This window comes from Halichoerus grypus, chromosome 2, assembly GCF_964656455.1.
Source record: "Halichoerus grypus chromosome 2, mHalGry1.hap1.1, whole genome shotgun sequence".
NCBI lineage: Eukaryota > Metazoa > Chordata > Mammalia > Carnivora > Phocidae > Halichoerus > Halichoerus grypus.
Genome location: NC_135713.1, coordinates 41,119,946 through 41,138,867, shown reverse-complemented (window position 1 = coordinate 41,138,867; position 18,922 = coordinate 41,119,946). Strand labels below are relative to the sequence as shown.

The 18,922-nt window shown below is 47.9% G+C and overlaps 1 protein-coding gene across 6 annotated transcripts in view; it reads right to left on the bottom strand.

Annotated features, from left to right (window-relative positions):
* PPARGC1B (PPARG coactivator 1 beta) overlaps positions 1–1,407 on the bottom strand; it is a 109,393-nt gene extending 107,986 nt beyond the window's left edge. For 3 of the 6 annotated variants that reach the window (XR_013445556.1, XM_036080648.2, XM_078066731.1), the window contains exon 1: positions 1,016–1,406. Coding sequence is in view for 4 of the 6 variants with exons in the window: in XM_036080648.2 (XP_035936541.2) it covers positions 1,016–1,093 (78 nt within the window). In the remaining 2 variants the exon portion in view is untranslated. Of the gene's footprint in view, positions 1–1,015 lie in introns of all 6 variants that reach the window. The other 3 variants (XR_004913553.2, XM_036080651.2, XM_036080650.2) reach the window with 2 other exon arrangements.
* Positions 1,408–18,922: the final 17,515 nt, after the last annotated feature.

The following is an 18,922-nucleotide window of genomic DNA, read 5'->3' as shown; positions in this document are numbered from 1 at the left end:
GGCGCCCAGATAAAAAGCCCTAACTATGGGGCCAAACTTTACGCTTGCAACAGGCAGCGGGTGGGGAAAACCAAGGAAGGGGTGGGGGGCGCGCACGCCTAGTGCAGGCATTTTCGGTGGCGGCTTGTCCCAACAGCACCCCCCCCACCCCGTCTCCAAGTCACCAGCTCCCTCGCACCACCACCCCCCGCCGCCCCGGCACACCAGAGCACCCTCTCCTGTCACGCGCGTGTCGCCGGTGGGGCTCCCAGGCTCAGCCAGAGCCCGGGACGCCGCCTCGCGTTCCCTTCCCCCAGCATCGCCGAGCGCGCACCGGGGCCGCGCGCTGCAGGGGGACCCAGGCGTCCCCAGGCAGTCTTTCCACCCCCATCCTGCCGTGGTTTTCTCCCGGGGGGCTCCGCCGGTAGCGAAACCAGGAAGGTGCTATCTCCGCCGGCATGTCCACGTGCCCCGCAGCCCCCTAAGCCCTTAGCCGGCAACTGGCAGGAAACTCCGCGCTGCGGGCGCGGACGGGGAGCCGCGGGGGGCCAGCAGCAGCACGCGGGGCACGGGAGACCGGAGGACCAGGGCACTCCGGGGACGGGGGCAGGCGCCTGAGCCGGGGCCACAAGTCCACGTGAAAGTACGGCAGCAAGTGCCGGGAGTCTGAGGGCGCGCCTCCCGCACCCAGGACCAGCCTGAGGGTCCCCCACACCTTGGCGCGGCTCCACCTCCCCAAGGAAACGCGGTACCCCCCACCTCTGCCGGCGGGGGGAGCGGACTCCAAGCGACCGAGGCTAGACCCTCCCTGGCGGCCGTAGCGCCCCCCACGCTCCGGCTTGCGCGGGGGGGAGCCTTTGGCTCCCTGCCTCCGTAACAGAGAGCATCGCAGGGCGCATGGAAGGGGGGCTCTGCAGCCGGGAACCCCAGTTCCCCCCAATGCGCCCACCGCTTCCCCCCGGCCTCCGCGGCTGCGGCCGCAGCCCCCGCAGCTCAGCACCCCTGGCCCCGGGCCCGCGGGCCCTGCTGGCCGTACCTGCGTGTCGGCGAGATAGTTGAGGAAGAAGGAGGAGAGCTCTTCGTCCAGCAGCGCGCCGCAGTCGTTCCCCGCCATCTTCCAGCCGCGGCTGCAGCGTGCGGCGGAGTCAGCGCCGAGCCGGCCGGGGGGAGGGAGCGAGCGAGCGAGCGAGGGAGGCGGGAGGAGGGAGCGAGGCCGGCGGGAGGCGGAGGGCGGAGCTCAGGCCCGGGCTGCCGCAGGGCCGCCGGCTGCGGGGGCGGGGCCGCGCGGTGCCCGCGCCAGCCGGGGGTCGCGCCCCCACTTTCCTGCGCCACGTCTGGCTCCGCGGTCCTCGGCCGCAGCCCCCGGCCGGGAGGAAAGCGCCCGCAGCCGGGTGACGATGCCCCAGCCAGCGGCCCGATGCCTGCGCAGCAATGCGGGCAGCCCCCTGCTCCTGCCAGAGCGAATCACGTTGCGTTAGCGCTGGGCGGGTCCTTTGAGACAACCTGCTTCTGCACAGCTGGGGAAACTGAGGCCCGAGAAGGCAGAGGACTTCGTGTGAAATCACGGTGCATGTCAATAGCAGGAACACACAGTGCATTTCAATAGCAGGAAGACAAAGCTCAGGTCTGACTGCCCCAGAGGTTCGAGTTTCTCTACCTGAGCTGCAAGGCCAGAGAGGGAGGAATACCATAGGTAAAAGGTGGGGAAGTCAGGGAAGGCTCAAAGAGGGGGTGGCATTTTTCTCTTTTCCGTGAAGGACGCATTGGCCCATATTCTGTTAAGTTTGACCGTCTCCCTCAAGTTTTCCTTCACCCCCCTACCCGCCCTCCCCCCCCGCCCATAAACTTCAATGACTTCCCTTACCATGGCCCACAATGCCTTGAGGTGGCCAGGCCTGTGCAGGCCGCCCCAGGCCCCCTGGCCTCCCAGTTCCTTCGATGAACCATCTCACAAGGGGCTTCCACACACAGTGCTGTCTCCTGCCCTGTGGCCATTCACCTAGTAACCACATCTTCAGCGCATCCTTCCCCACTGCCACTCTGTCAACCCATTCCTTCCCCCTCCCCCCCCCCCCCCCACTGTCATGGGTTCTCTTAGCTCTACAAGCCTTTTCCTTAGAACACTGGTCACAGCTGCCATTTTACATTTGTTCCAGTGAAGATTTGCTCTTCATGTCTCTCCTTACTAGACTCTAAGACCCATGAAAGCAGGGACTAAATCTGCTTTTGCATTTACTGTGTCTCCAGTGCCTGGCACATAGTAGGTGCCTAATAAATAATGTGCTAACTATAAACCCCAGAGGATTTGGATTCCACCCCACCCACCACCACCACCACACATTGAACAGATAAGAAAACTGCCCAGAGTCAATGGTGCCAAAACCAGAACTCAGGCCTCCTGAATGCAACCTTGAACTCTCACCATCATGCCCTGCTGTTTGTTTGCCAGGCAGTAGATGAGGGCACTGCCTGAATAAAGGCGTAAAGGCGGGAAGATTTAGGCCTGTTTCATTGGGCACGCCTGCCTCCTGCTCTCCACCCTCCCTTCCCCGGACTGGGGAGGGCTGCCCCACCCGGCCCACCCTGCGTGGGCTCCCTCCCCAGATGAGGAAGCAGGGAGAGCCCTCTGTCCACCTGCTCAGACTTGAACTCCTGAGCAAGAGCTTCCGTCTTCTCCAGTCTGAGGTTCCCAGAACCGCAGGGCGTGATTTCACTCTTTGGGCTTTAGGCCAGCGCGCTTTTAAGGAACAATGAATCCCAACAGACAGCCTACATCTAGCCTTGGAGCACTAGCCTGGGAGTCAGGAGTCCTGGGTCCTGCCTGGTCCAGCCCTGCTACATCTTGTCTCCTCATTGGGCAACTCAAGAAGTCAAGAGCATGGGCCCCCTGGTCAGACTGCCCAGTTTTGAACCCCTGCAAGTCATCTAGTTTCAGGCCTCGATTTCCTCATCTGCATCGGTGGGGATCATAGAATTACTTACTTCATAGGGATGTCAGGATGACTGAAGAGATAATATATGCAAAGTGCTTGGCACAGTGCCTGACCTCCTGGGAAAAATAGCTAAACTCTGGTCCTCTGTTTCCTCATCTGTAAAAATGAGAATAACATGCATGTCCCTTGAAGGCCAGTGTTACTTTCCTTTCTTCCAGGGGCTGCTGGCTGCCTTGGACTCCAGGAGATCTGGATTTGAATCTTGGTGCTCACTAGCAATGTGCCCTTGGTCATTTACTTAACCTCTCCGGGCCACAGTTTCCTCCCCGTAGGGTTCTTGTGAGGGTGGCAAAAATCTGTGCACATAAAACAAATGGCTGGGCCCTGCACCTGGCCGATAGGAGGGTTCCTCCCCGCTCAGCATCATCACCATCACCAAGGTCATCACCATTAGCATGAAGGGCTTTGCTGCTGCTGCCCATGGAGCCCTGTCAGAGCCCTGCAGGACAGTTTCCCGAGATGTCCCTGCCAGATCCAGCATGGCCAGGGACTGCTGTTGAGCCCCTTGTAGCTGAGAGGCCAGACCTGGAGAGTCCCCAGTGCCAGCCATCTCAGGCCTTGGCCTTGCAGAGCTGCAGTACCAGACAGGGCCTCCCAGGGAAGGCCTCAACAGCGCTTGTCCAGAGCAGCTTTTGCCTTTAAAACTCTGGTGTTGAGGGGTGCCTGGGTGGCTCAATTAAGCGTCTGTCTTTGGCTCAGGTCATGATCCAGGGTTCTGGGATCAAGCCCCCCGTCAGGCTCCCTGCTCAGTGGGGAGCCTGCTTCTCCCTCTCCCACTCCCTCTGCTTGTGTTCCCTCTCTAGCTGTGTCTCTGTCAAATAAATAAAAAAATTTTAAAAAGTCTTTAAAAAGAAAAAGAAAATAGAAGCCCTCCAGAAACCCAAGGTGCTAGGTGTGATCTTGTGCAGTTCACTTGCCCTCTGTCAGGCTGATTCCTTTAAACAAAAGAAGCTGTTTTAAAGGCTGTGTCCCTTTAAAACAAAAGAGCTGAGCTAAATGAACCTCTCCTGAACCCGCCAGCCCAAATACGATGCAGTTTATAGGTATCAGCCCAAACCGAGCTTTTCCACACTGCCCGGGTGCCAGATACCTGAGTGGGTATCACCTCAGACTGTTTCCAACAGCCCTGCGGAGTCCGCATTCTCATGTCCAGTTTCCAATGGAGGAAACTAAAGCTTACAGGATTGAAGTGATCGGCCCAAGACCACACAGTTAGGGACACAGCTGAGATTTGAACCCAAGCCTGTGTCTGGTCCAAGCCACAGACCCTTGAAAGGAATTGAGAAAAACCCCACACCAGCTAACCACTCCCAGGAAGCTGGAACGGTGGCACATTTCTTATTTTATGACTTCCAAGTGAAGGGCAATAATAATGCCAAACTTGGACTTCATGTGGCTCACTCCTATCTGCTCTGCCTTTTTATTGGTCCTGCCTTTCCCGAGATTAGTGAAAGTTTGCCTTGCACATACACCAGGCAAAGCCCAGACTCCTCCAGGCTGCACGGAAACGGCTCCAGCAAAATGAACCTTTTTCACTTGAATATTATAGTCACTAGTGACAAATGCTCAAAATTAAAAACATCAGCATTTTCTCTCTTCTGATAATAGAAGAATGCTGCTTTATTCAGATGCTATAACCATGTCTCAAATTCTGGAGGGCATGACAGTCACTTGGGCTCTGTTACCAGAGATTACAATTCAGTAGGTCTGCCGTGGACCCAGGAATCCACATTTAAGAGGCTCCCCTAGATGACTCGCCTGCAAGAAACTACCCATCATTCAACCGCTATTTAATGAGCACCTACTATGTACCAGCCACTGCGCTAGGTGCCATGGATTAATCAGTGAACACCCCAGTGATACTCTTCTATTCACGATCAGTGCATAGTGAATTTTTGTTGAAAGAGTGAAGGAGCTAGGACATGGGTCTTGATAATCACTGAGGTTTCCTGCCAGCCACCCACAGCTCTGTGATTCTATGAGCCAGCCAGGGAGTCAGAAACACACCTATTTCCCAGTTTCTGTCCAGGAGGCAGAAACTCGAGCCAACAGGAACTAAAAAGGCACCTGCTTTGTATTGTTAATTCTGACAGCCATCCCCACCTTTCATTGAACACAGAACTTTAGAACTTCCGCGGGGCAGTGGAGAGCGCGTTATCCCACTGCTCCACTGTACTGGTAAGAGAATGTAGCCAAGGCCACGCAGCCCTTCAGTGGCAGAGCCGGGCCTGGAAGCCAGGGCTGCGGACCGTGTGTGTCGTGCCCGGGTGGCTTCTCCTCAGGGTTTGGAAAGACCTCATCCAGATGGTGTCATTCTCGGGTCTCAGAGTTGGGGGTGGGGGTCTTTGGCACTTGAAAATTCATCATAAGCAAGGCATTTCCGGTGTTAGTCAATGCCCTCTTCTTCCTGGAGGGGTTAGCCCATGAACTCGGCAGTACGTTTGGGGGCTACATTTAGCAGACTTCTCTTTCATATGCTACAACCATTAAAGGGCTTCCAGGTCAGCCAGTGAGGAGCATTAAACAGACAAGGTATTGTCAGCTGTCGCTGCCGTGTGCAAGGGCTGGCTTTCATTCACCCTCCTCAGTCTCGTAAATGACTGTGCACAGAGCATGGGAACGATGGATCAGGGGAGGGATAGAAACGTGCTTCCTCCTCATCTGCCCACAGAGCCAAAAGATCCTTACGCCCATTTGACAGATGTTGAAACAAAGGCTCATAGATGTAAGGGTTACTTTGTTTTGTTTTGTTTTTACAGAGATGTACATTCTACCAGCTTGTTATATGTATCTCAGAACAGCAACATTTAAAGAGACAGCCACCCAACACGAAAGGGTACCATCTAAATTTAGTATCCCTATCAAATAAGGCAAGCAGATGGCAAGACCCAAGGACCTGTTCTTTACACTCTGCCACTTACTGGCTTTGGGACCTTATGAAAATGACTCCTTGGCAAGAATCATCCTATCTATTCTACCCAACCTAGAATTTTGTGTGGATCAAATTCACTTACAAAAGACTGAGTGTTACATTCATTATCCTAAGTCATCAATAATAGTCCTTCTGGGAATTTATCCTAGGGGTCTGATTCAAAAGATGGGAAAACTACAGCTTGATGTTTACATATACTTTGATTCAGCAAATATTTTTAGAAGCTGCCGGGTGCCAGGCAATGTGCTACAGGCCCACGAATGGGAACCATGATACAGCCTTTGCTCTTATATAACTCACAGCTCTGATCACCACGTGCAGGGGAGGAAGTCAACATGCAGGTCCCCAGGGTGTAATAGGTTCTTTAACAAATAGGGAGGCTGGAGACTGGAGGGGCTGCGAGAAGAACCTAGGGGAGAGCTGGGCATATGAAGGCGTGGATGGGTTAAAGCCATATTTTAGACTGGGATTCAGTAGGCTTTGGTCATAGGTAGGAAATGGCGGGGAGAATTACAGGACACCCAGTTTCTGGCTTCAATGGGTGATGGGTCTTAGAGGAGAGGCAACTCAGAGGGAAATCTCCCAAGGGGGGCTTTGAGGGTGTGTGGGGCATCCAAGTGGAGACAGGTAAAGGGAGCACATTGATGCCAAGCAAAAGATTGGAAATAACCTCAACATGTAGTAAGACAGAACAGTTCCGTTCCACACCACCTCACCGAGAGTAGACAACAGCTCACGCATGCACGGAGAACTGTGTCCAAGGATGCTCCCTGCAGCATTGGTAATTATGGTAAAAAGAGAAGGGCTCTAAAAAAATGAACGGTGGTGAGATCACATAATGGAGTATTAGACGATAGTGCAAATCAATAACATCTTCATGAATCCACACAGATTAATCACAAAAACAGTAAGGGAGACAAGCAGCCTAAGGGCATAGTCTTATGCCACTACATAATATTTTGAAATACATAAAATGATAGTCCATAATGTTGGTTAATACATGCATGTGAAGTAAGAGCATAAACATGGGACAGCAAAGACACAGATCACTTTTAGGAAACTGACAGGAGAGGGGAGCATCGGGTTCGCTCGCTTAGAAAGACCCCGTGCGGGGCACCTGGGTGGCTCAGGTGTTAAGCGTCTGACTTCGGCTCAAGTCATGATCCCGGGGTCCTGGGATCGAGCCCCGCATTGGGCTCCCTGCTTGGTGGAAAGCCTGCTTCTCCCTCTCCCACTCCCCCTGCTTGTGCTCCCTCTCTCGCTGTGTCTCTCTCTGTCAAATAAATAAATAAAAATCTTAAAAAAAAAAAAAAAAAAAAGAAAGAAAGACCCCGTGCTTGGTTGAATGCTCTGCTGTCGCTGTCTGAAAATTCATCATGATTTTTGAATAAAAGCCCCTGCATTTTCAATTTGCACTGGGCCTTGCAAGTTATGTAGCTTATCCAGGGAGATTAGAATCCATGGTACAGAAAAGAACTCTGACTATACCTGTAATGGTTTATTTTCTTGAAAAAAACCTCAAAAATATTTTTAAAGGGTCAGTGTTGGTTAAACCTGCGTAGCGTATTGTTCCTATGCTTTTCTGTATGTTTGAAATATTTTATAAGAACAGTGAAGATGGACTTATGTAAATACAGTTTATTTACATGATGAAATACTCTGCAGAAGGCAGAAGAAGGCCATATGGAAAATGTATGGGGAAAAATGTATAATATAAAGTGAAATAAGGTTATAAAAATATTTATGAAATGATCATAGCTCTATGCATAAATGCACATGTAAAGTCTATATATTAGAGTGACATAAGAAATCTGAACACATGAAACAGGATTAGGTTGGCAGAAATAATTTATTTTAATATTTTCATTTCTCCTGCTGCAATTTTGTTTTTACAATAAATAAAATGTAACTAGCTATCTGCTTTCTATACTAAAAAGCCAGCTCCTCTGGGAAACTAGGTTGCCGAGTGCTGACTGTGTTAAGTACCAGATGTGCATTGTGACAGGGACATTTTGGAGACAAGATCTCTACATAAAGGAGAGCTATGACGGTGGAACTTTTGGCGCGCTCCCTAAACTGAGCTCTGAACTGGGAGGCAGGTCAGTCTCACTCTGGCACCAAACTCACATTTGGACAAATCTCTTCCCCACTCTAAGACTCAGATTCCCATTCTGCACAACGGCCATAGACTGATTGGCCATCCCAAACATTCATTGGATGGGCATCTCCCCCGGGGGCCTCTGCCCTGACTGTGCGATGCTCTGATTCCCTCTCCCATTTGCGGGAGAAATCATCTGGGCCTTGTGTAGTTTGGCAGCAGAGGCAGTTGGAGTCAGGATACTGAGAAGAGAATCCAGGTCAGTAGGCCACCCCAGGAGGGTTTTATATGGGGTGGAATCTCCTTGGCTCTTGGAGCAGCCAGAACTACAGAGTTCCAGGGAAAGGGCATGGCCTCACAAACATGGCAAGGTAGAGAGGGTACAGTATGACATCATGGGCACAGCGTCATGGGTGCAGCAGAGCATCATGGGCACAGCGTCATGGGCGCAGCAGAGCATCATGGGCACAGGGTCATGGGTGCAGCAGAGCATCATGGGCACAGGGTCATGGGTGCAGCAGAGCATCATGGGTGCAGCAGAGCGTCATGGGTGCAGCAGAGTGTCATGGGCACAGCGTCATGGGCGCAGCAGAGCATCATGGGCACAGCAGAGCATCAATGGGCACAGCATCATGGGCACAGCGTCATGGGCGCAGCAGAGCGTCATGGGCACAGTGTCATGGGCGCAGCAGAGCATCATGGGCACAGCAGAGCATCAATGGGCACAGCATCATGGGCACAGCGTCATGGGCACAGCAGAGCGTCATGGGCACAGCGTCATGGGCGCAGCAGAGCATCATGGGCGCAGCAGAGCATCATGGGCACAGCATCATGGGCACAGCAGAGCGTCATGGGCACAGCGTCATGGGCGCAGCAGAGCATCATGGGCGCAGCGTCATGGGCGCAGCAGAGTGTCATAGGCGCAGCAGAGCACCATGGGCACAGCTCTGCTATCTTCAGTTTCCCTGAGAATACTGACAGACATCTCAGGGGAGAAAAACAGATTAAAAGGGAATATTCCACCTTCTGTCAGAGTTATTTATTTTATTATTTTATTATTTCTTCATTATAAATTATTATTATTATTTTATTTTATTTTAGAGAGGGAGGAGGGAAGGGGCGGAGGGAAAGGGAGAGAGAGGATCTTAAGCAGACTCCAAGCTGAGAGCAGAGCCCGACACAGGGCTCAGTCCCATGACCCTGAGCCAAAATCAGGAGTCAGAAGCTCCCCCACTGCCCCTGCTTGTGTTCCTGCTCTCACTGTGTCTCTCTCCGTCAAATAAATAAATAAAATCTTTAAAAATAAATAAATAAAATAAATAAAAAATAAAAATAAATAAAAAATAAAGTTTTTAAAAAACAACAACAAAAAACAAAAAACACACTAAGACCCAGAGGGGCAGGGACTTAGCTAAGGTCACTTAGCAACCAGCAATATCTGGACCCAGGAAAGGCTTCCTGACTCTAGACCTGGATATTTTGCTCTAGCCCTTCAGGGTCAGTGGAGAAAGTGGGAGGGATCCCCAGACTCAAAGTTAAACAGCTGTACACGGGAGAGAAGGAAATGTAAAGCACTAAATGCCTATATCAGGGGAGAAGATCTCAAATCAATATTCTAACCCTCCACTTCAAGACACTGGAAAAAGAAAACCAAACTAAGCCTCAAGCAAGCAGAAGAAAGGAAATAATAAGGTTTGGAGCCAAAATTAACAAAATAAAAGAACAATAGAGAAAATCAACATGACCAGTAGTTGGTTCTTTGAAAAGATCAACAAAGTTGACAAACCTTTAGCTAAATGGACCTAGAAAAAAAAGAGAAGATTGAAATTATTAAAATAAGATATGAAAGAGGGGACATGACTACCTTACAGACATAAAAGGGGTTGTAAGTGAATGCTATGAACAACTGTATGCCAATAAATTAGATAACTCAGGTGAAAGGCTCAAATTCCAAGAAAGACGCAAACTCTTAAAACTAATTTAAGAAGAAATAAAACATCTGAACAGACCTGAAACAAGTAAAGAGGTGGAATTTGTAATAGAAAAACTACCCACATAGAAAAGCCCAGGCCCAGATGGTTTCATTGGTGAATTCTACTGAGCATTTAAAGAAGAATCCATACCAATTCCTCACAAACTCTTCCAAAAAAGAGAAAAGGAAGGAACACTTCTCAACTTGTTCTATGATACCAAGACCAGACAAAGACATCACAAGAAAGCTACAGACCAATATCTCTTATGAATACAGATGCAAAAGCAGTACACATAAGGACTCAACCACAGAATTCAATATCATAATGGGAAGAGATTTATAAAGATGTCTCTAGTTCCCAGAAGATTCCCATCATCAAAAGCAATAAGACATAATGGTGATACATGAAATAAAATTTAAGCGTAAAAGTTTAGTGGGACCATTTTGGGAAAATATGCAAAGACAATTCATGAGAATCTTTTGTTCCCTAAAGCAGGAGTAATAATACTTTTCTGCCCCACCTCTCCAACATTTTTTGAATCACTCTGAGGATCACTTAAGGATCATAATGATGTTGAGAGTATTTTAAAGCCCTCCAGTATAAAATAATTACTGTTGGGACTCTTCACAGTTTCTAGAACATGACCCTTCTCATGAGCTCCATTTTATTCCTTGTAATGAGTTATCTCCTGATTCCGGACCTTTGCATTTGCTGTTCCCTTGACCTGGAATGCTCTACCCTCACCTCCCCTTATGCTTTGCTCCCATTCTTCATGCCTTGGCCCAAATATCACCTTCTTAGAGAAGCCCTCCCTGGCTGCCTGATCTAAATTCAATCTCTGAAATTATATTGCTTGTCTTCTTGTAAGACAAGCAAAACAGGAGAGCAGGAACAGTGTCTTGATCCCCACAGTGTCCCCCAGAGCCTAGGACAGCTCCTGCCACATGGAGGATGCTGTTAAATGAAGAGTGATCCACATCTCTGAAATTGATAGCTAGGCCTGTGGTACAGATAAGGAAGCTGAGGCTTGGGGAGGAGAAAGGACTTGCCCCAGTGTCTTCGACAGGTAGAGTATGCATAAAATTTATTGTCCAAATTGGAAGGTTCGGGCCCTGGACAAATGCTAAACTGGACAGAATAGGGGGCAACAGGTGTAAACTGAGACAGCAAACAAAGACACATGGGTCGCACTTCAGAAGGGGGACTAAACTCCGACGACTGTAAGCCATGTTCTTTCTGTCACACCCCAAGTTCTGTGAAAAGTCAAGGTCAGCAAATTACTTTCCCCCAAGGACCCTGCCCCAGAGGGAACACTATCCTGCAGGAGCAGCTGATCCGCACAACTCCTTGCTAACTTCGTTGTTGCCCAGAAGTCCTGAGGAGGTTCTCCACAGCAGGACCCAGATTTCTTCCGTCAAAGTAGATACAACAACAGAATAAACAAAATTAAACCTGGATCCCCTTTGTGAAGAGATGGGGGGAGGGGCTTGAGCTATATGCTTAAGGAGAAGCTCATGAAATCGCTTTGCTCTACAGATGCTGGACTTGTCTCAACGTAGAACCCAACAATGTGCCTGCCCTTTAACCAGATCTCCCCATTCCTAGCAATTCAACCTAAAAATGAGTGAAAGTAAGAGAAAGAGCTAGTGAGGCAAAAACATTCGTTGAGTTAGAATGGGGATGGGGCGGCTGAGTTTGGAGCCCAGAGTGAGGCAGGCCTATGTTTGAAGCTCTGCTCTATGGCTATCAAGATGGCAGTCAACAGTCCCCCCCTCCCCATGCATGGTATTCCTCCAAGCAGGAGTGGGGGTAGCTTCCTCCCCTTGACTCTGGACTCGCATTGTGACTTGTCTTGACCAAAAGCATGCAGCAGAGAGGGTGTTGTGCCAGATCCCGCCTAGGACTTAAGACACCTTGGAGCTTTTGCTTTCCGTATCTAGGAAGCCCCACACCCATAAAGAAGTCCAGCCAACCTGCCAGGCAGACCGCGTGGAAACACAGAGGCCCTGGAGGACGACCGACCACAAAGAGAGAAACCAGCTTGCCGCTCCCCCGGCACCCACCCCCCCCCGCCCCCATTTCCACCTCCTCTGCAGAGATACCAGGCATCTGAATAAACCCATCTTGGATCCTCCAGCTCCAGTAAAACTGCCTCAGTCAGTACCATGTGGAGCAGAGATGAGCCAACCTCACCAAACCCTGACCACGTTACAGAATCATGAACAAAAAAGCTGCTATCATTGCCTTAGCCACTGCATTTGGGGGCAATGTGTTACACAGCAATAGATTACTGCAACACTAGCTGTATGAATTTTGGCACATTATTAAAATTATATGAACCTCAGTTTCCTCATCTATAAAGTGGGATAGGGGCGGCTGGGTGGCTCAGTCAGTTAAGCATCTGCATTCGACTCAGCTCAGGACCTCAGGGTCCTGGGATCGAGCCCCGTGTCCAGCTCTCTGCTCAGTGCAGAGTCTGCTTCACTCTCTTCCTCTGTGCTTTTCCCTCTCTCTCTCAAATAAATAAATAAAATCTTAAAAAAAATAAAGTAAAGTGGGATAATTTTAATACTTAACCTTACAGGGTTGTGGTGATGCTCAAACGTCATATAGCACGTATTTAGTGATTTCGTGGCATATAATAAGATATGACAATATGATATAATTTCCCACAGGGGTTGAGATTCTGTAGGTTAGTAGATGAACTCTACTGGGTAGGATCATAGGGAACCATTAGAAATCACCAGCATAAAGTTCATGTACAGCTTTATTTATTACATAATTTGAAGCAGGGGCGCTTGGGTGGTTCAGTCGATAAGCGTCTGCCTTTGGCTCAGGTCATGATCCTGGGGTCCTGGGGGTGAGCCCCGCGTCGGGCTCCCTGCTCAGCGGGGAGTCTGCTTTTCCCTCTGCCTTCTCCCCCGTTTGTGATCTCTCTCTCTCTCTAATAAATAAATAAAATCTTTAAAAAATATATTAAGGGGTGCCTGGGTGGCTCAGTTGGTTGGGCCTCTGCCTTCGGCTCCGGTCATGGTCTCAGGGTCCTGGGATCGAGCCCCGCGACGGGCTCCCTGCTCGGCGGGGAGTCTGCTTCTCCCTCTCTCAGCTCAGGCTCTCGCTATGTCTCTCTCAAATGAATAAATAAAATCTTAAAAATAAATAAATAATATATTAAAATAAATAAATAATTTGAAGCAAACATTAAGTAATAAAATGTCTTCAAAAAAGAGTGACACAAAGAGAGCCATTCTGATTCCAACAAAGTAAAAATTTTCTGAATAAAAGCTGGAAGGCAATGTGGAGAAATGAAAAGTGTTAGTGTTTTGAGTCGTGGATTTTATATAAAAATGCACCGTTAGGATTTCCTTTTTGCTGTTGTCAGGTTCTTAATAATAAATCACTTTAATGCAATTTTCAGATGGGGATAAAGGTTTGAGGAAAACACGGAGAAATGAAACAGTGTATTTGAATTTTGATTTTGGTGAAAATGTTCTCTACTAAAATTTCCTTTAATTCAATCTTCATAAAAAATAATTTCAGTGCAATTATTAAATAGAAAAGCTGGCCATTGTGTAATTTATCCAGTGCTGTTCTGAGCTCAGCAGGGAGCTAAGTGCTCGTATTCCTTCATTTATTCAACAAATAGTAAAATCCAGAGCTCAAAGGGAGGGCTTTCCATGCATTGGCAGTTTGATGCCTCTCTGCAACTCTCTAATGTCAGTGCTGTTGTTAGTCCCATTTCACAGATGAGGAAACCGAGACTCAGAGGTTAAGTTCCTTGCCAGAGTCATTCAGCTTGGAAGTGGCAGAGCTGAGGTTTGCATCCGGGTCTCCTGAGGCTCTTTCCCCACCCTCCCTCACTCCTCTGCCCACAGCAGCACAGACTGCTTTAAATGTTTATGGACTGAATAAACAGAGACTGGGATGCCTGGGTGGCTCAGGCGGTTAAGCGTCTGCCTTCGGCTCAGGTTGTGATCCCAGGGTCCTGGGATCGAGCCCCACATTGGGCTCCCCGCTCAACAGAGAGCCTGCTTCTCCTGCCTCTCCCCCTGCTCGTGCTTTCTCTCTCTCTCAAATAAATAAATACATAAAATCTTTTAAAATAAATAAAGAAAATAAACAGAGACTGACCAAGCAAATAAGTGAGCACCGAGAGGCAGCAGCTTCACAAAACAACAGCATGGAGTCAGAACACCTGGACTTGGGTTCTGACTCACTCTGTGGCCGTTCCCTCTGGACCTCTGGGGCCTCACAGGCTAAATGAGGGATTTGGATAGATATTTAGAACATTTTGGAAAATAACCCAGACCATAATCCTTTGGACTTTAATTTTAACTGATTATAGTTAGTATGTTAGTCCTAAAAGTGTACTAAAAATATGTCAATGGTACTCAGATACTATTCAAAGCAGCTATCTGGACTTAAAGTCCCAAGATTTGAGTTCAAAGACTGGCTCTACTTTTGAGTGACTTTGGGCCAGTTTTCTAGCTCTCTGACTCTCAAAGACAGTAGCAATCCTAATCTCCCTTGATGATCACATGGAATCCCCCCTTGAAGGTAACCCACGTGAAAGAACCAAATATTTAGTAAGTACCTATATCTTAAATGAAAGACACCTTAATGAGCCATCAACATAAAATTATATAATATATACAATTAGCATAAATCTATCTGTTTTGATGTTTCCTAATCACTCAGCAATTCTTTGACAGGTAGATACATATTTTTGATATAAGCTGCCATGAGGAAAGGAAGTGAGTGTGTTGTTCTGCCTCTGTAAGATCCATGAGACAGGGACCATGTCTGTCTGGTTCATGGCCATCCCCTGAGCCAGCACAGCATGTGGTCCACAGTAGGTGCTCAATAAGTGTGTGATGGATGAATGACAACATGCCTGTATCTCTGTGAAGGCAGAGTTCAGAGCTGAGATGGAAGTTCTCCCTCGTTCCCTACCTCATCTATTTCCTACGTATGGCAAACAAGCCCATGGAAAGGTACTCAGGATCATCAGTCATCGGGGAAACACAAATGACAATCACAATGCAAAACCACTACACATTCCCTACACGGACTACAGTTTTAAAAACTGACCATACCCAGTGTTTGCCACAACGTGGAGCAACTGGAACCCTCAGACAATATTGACAGGAGTGCAAAATGATACAAATACAAGATACTACTTCGGAAAATAGTTCTGCAGGTTTTTAAAAAGTTAAACATACACCTCCCATGCAACCCAGAAGTCACATTTATAGAAGAGAAATTTTTTTTTTAAGATTTTATTTATTTATTTGAGAGAGAGAGAATGAGAGAGAGCACATGAGAGTGGGGAGGGTCAGAGGGAGAAGCAGACTCCCCGCCGAGCAGGGAGCCCAATGCGGGACTCGATCCCGGGACTCCAGGATCATGACCTGAGCCGAAGGCAGTCGCTTAACCAACTGAGCCACCCAGGCGCCCCTAGAAGAGAAATTTTAAAAAATTTGTCCACATAACGATGCACATGTGAATTATCATAGAAGCTTTGTTAACAATAACCAAAAGCTGGAAACAACCCAAATGGTGGGTTGAATAAACCAACTGAACAAATAAACAAACAAATCACGGAAACATCCATTCAATGGCATAGTATTCAGCAATAAAAAGGGATAAAGTACTGATGTATGCAACAACATAGATGAATCTCAAATGCATTCTGCTAAGTGAAATATGCCAGACTCAAACGACTGAACAGCGTGTACAGTTGTCACTTGGACAATGCAGGGGTTAGGGACACGAATTCTTTGTGTAGTTGAAAATCTGCCTATAACTTTGGAGGTTTCTTTTTTTTTTTTTTTTTTTAGATTTTATTATTTGCGAGAGAGAGAATGAGAGACAGAGAGCATGAGAGGGGGGAGGGTCAGAGGGAGACGCAGACTCCCCGCTGAGCAGGGAGCCCGATGCGGGACTCGATCCCGGGACTCCAGGATCATGACCTGAGCCGAAGGCAGTTGCTTAACCAACTGAGCCACCCAGGCGCCCAGAAAATCTGCCTATAACTTTGGACTCCCCTGAAACTTAACTACTAATAACTTTTTGTTGATCCCAAGCCTTACCGATAACATGAAGAGTCAATTAACACATTTTTTGTATGTTACATGTATCCTATACCATATTCTTAAAAAAGTAAGCTAGGGAGGGCGCCTGGGTGGTTCAGTTGGTTAAGCGACTGCCTTCGGCTCAGGTCATGATCCTGGAGTCCCGGGATCGAGTCCCGCATCGGGCTCCCTGCTCGGCAGGGAGTCTGCTTCTCCCTCTGACCCTCCCCCCTCTCATGTGTTCTCTCTCATTCTCTCTCTCTCAAATAAATAAATAAAAAATCTTTAAAAAAAAAAAAAGTAAGCTAGGGAAAAGAAAGTGTTAAGAAAATCATACAGAGGAGAAAATACGTTTACTGTGCTATATCATATTTTTTTAATCAATCTGCAAAAAAGTGAACCCTCACAGTTTAAACCCATGTTGTTCAAGGGTCAACTGTAATTCCATTTAAATGAAATTCTAGAAAAGGCAAAAATATAGTGACAGGAGGGGCACCTGGGTGGCTCAGTTGTTAAGCGTCTGCCTTCGCCTCAGGTCATGGTCCCAGGGTCCTGGGATCGAGCCCCGCATCGGGCTCCCTGCTCAGCGGGAAGCCTGCTTCTCCCTCTCCCACTCCCTGGGCTTGTGTTCCTGCTCTCACCGTATCTCTCTCTGTCAAATAAATAAATAAAATCTTTAAAAAAAAAAATATATATATATATATATATAGTGACAGGAAGTTGAGACCAGGGGTGGGGAGAGCAAAATGGCTACAAAAGAAGACAGGCAAACTTCCTGGCATGATAAGAAATATTCTAAACGGCATTGTGGTGGTGGTTACGTAGCTGTATATGTTTGTCAAACTCATTGAATTTTATACTTAAGTTGGTGCACTTTATTTTACATAAATTATATTCAATATAGCTGATTTTTAAACTACTATGTGGTTGGTTGGTTCTTAATATGGATTGCTTTTTGAAGCGGTGAGTATCTTGTCCCTGGAGAATTCCAAAGACAGGCCAAATGGATATCTGTCAGGCATGATGCAGAGGGGATTCCTGAGTTGGGTGCAAGCCCAGAATAGATGGCCTTGGAGTACTTAGGATTATAGAATTTAGGCTTAAGGTCAGTATTGCCTAATTCGTAGTAGAAAGAACAATGGTCCCGGAGTCAAGAGCCATTCATTCATTCATTCATTCACCCATACATTCATCATTTCCTGAAGACCTACCATGGGCCTGACACTGCTCAACTGTGCTGACCTTGAGCTGGTTCAAGTCAGGTTTCTGTGCAGTCACACCTAGGAGTCCTAACAAATAGAAGCCCATAACTGGGTATTACATTGGCTGATTCTGACTACAAATGCAGAAGGAGGAGATCAGTGAGGGATCCAAGGACTTGGGGAGACCACCCACTCTTCTCCATCTCCATTGCCCTAGCCTTGGCCCAGGCTGCCCTGCCTCCCACCAGGACAGTCACAGCAGCTCCCTGAGCCCACTCTAGCTTCCGTAGACCCATTCTGTCCATGGCAGTCAGAGGGTTTCGGTGGCCTCCTGAGATCCAGATCTGACCCCACTGCTCTCCCGACTAAAGATCCTTCCATGCTGTCTCATTGGCCCAGATTAACATGCAGATCCCCCAACACAGTTCTTAGGGTCCCTGGTGACATAGCCGTAGGTGGAAGGAAGATCCGCTAGGGAGGAGTTGTGGCATCCCTGTGCACTGGGGTGGGGAGCAGGGACAGCAAAGGACGGCACGGAGAGATGTTCAGGAAGCAAACCCAGCTGATTCTGGCCCTGGCTGTACTGCTGGCCTGTGCAACCCAGGCCTCAGCTTCCCAGATCACACAGCAATGAGATAGGTGATCTGGAAGGGTCCTTTCAGTCCCAGAGTAGTAAGTCGAGGCATGTTGCCTTGCTGCCCCTCTGTCCCTGTCTCTCTGTGTGTCCCTCTCACTCCACAGACACCTTTCTAGAAAATTGTTATCTGCAGATATGAGTCACAGATTATTACTGGCTCAGTCTGCAGGAGACTTCACAGCCCGTCCTGCTGACATGATTCTCTGCCCAGAAGAGCTCGAGGGTCATGTTACTGACCTGAAGTGCGGAAGAAAACCTGGTGAGCGTACTTTGAAATGGGAGAAAGAATGCACTTATAGCCACGGACACGCTCCAGACAACCATCAGTCCCTGGAATCCAGTAAAAGGGAGTGAGTGGGAGAGAGAACGTCCAGTCTATCAGATCTTTCAGATGCTGTGTGTCCAAAGCACTCCATACACTACTGGGGAGGTGTTTCCTTCCCGTCAAATGGAAAGGTCACAGACCTGGTCATGAATCAATGGGCCACTCAGTCTTGGCTTGACCTTGACAATGTCACTTCACCTCTAGCATTTCTTTATCAACCAGTCAAACACAGTAAGAACAGCTCGTCTTATCAAACATTTCACAGTATTTTAAACTTCACAACCAATACATGTTCATTAGACAAAATATAAAGCATGAAAAATTAAACATATATGTGTATATATATTCCTTAATCTCACATTTCTTTTTTTTATTTTTTTTAAGATTTTATTTATTTGTTTGACAGAGGGAAAACACAGAGGGAGAGGGAGAAGCAGGCTCCCCACTGAGCAGGGAGCCCAACGTGGGGCTTGATCCCAGGACCCTAAGACCAGGACCTGAGCCAAAGGCAGATGATTAACCAACTGAGCCACCCAGGCGCCCCTCCTTAATCTTACATTTTGACAAAACAGATGTTTTCCTATTTTGACCAAAATGAGATTGCAATTACACATTTCCTGCTAAACCTAATTATTTTCTTTAACAACATATTTTTTTATAGTTTTTTAAATTATTTTTATTAAAGATTTTATTTATTCACTTGACACAG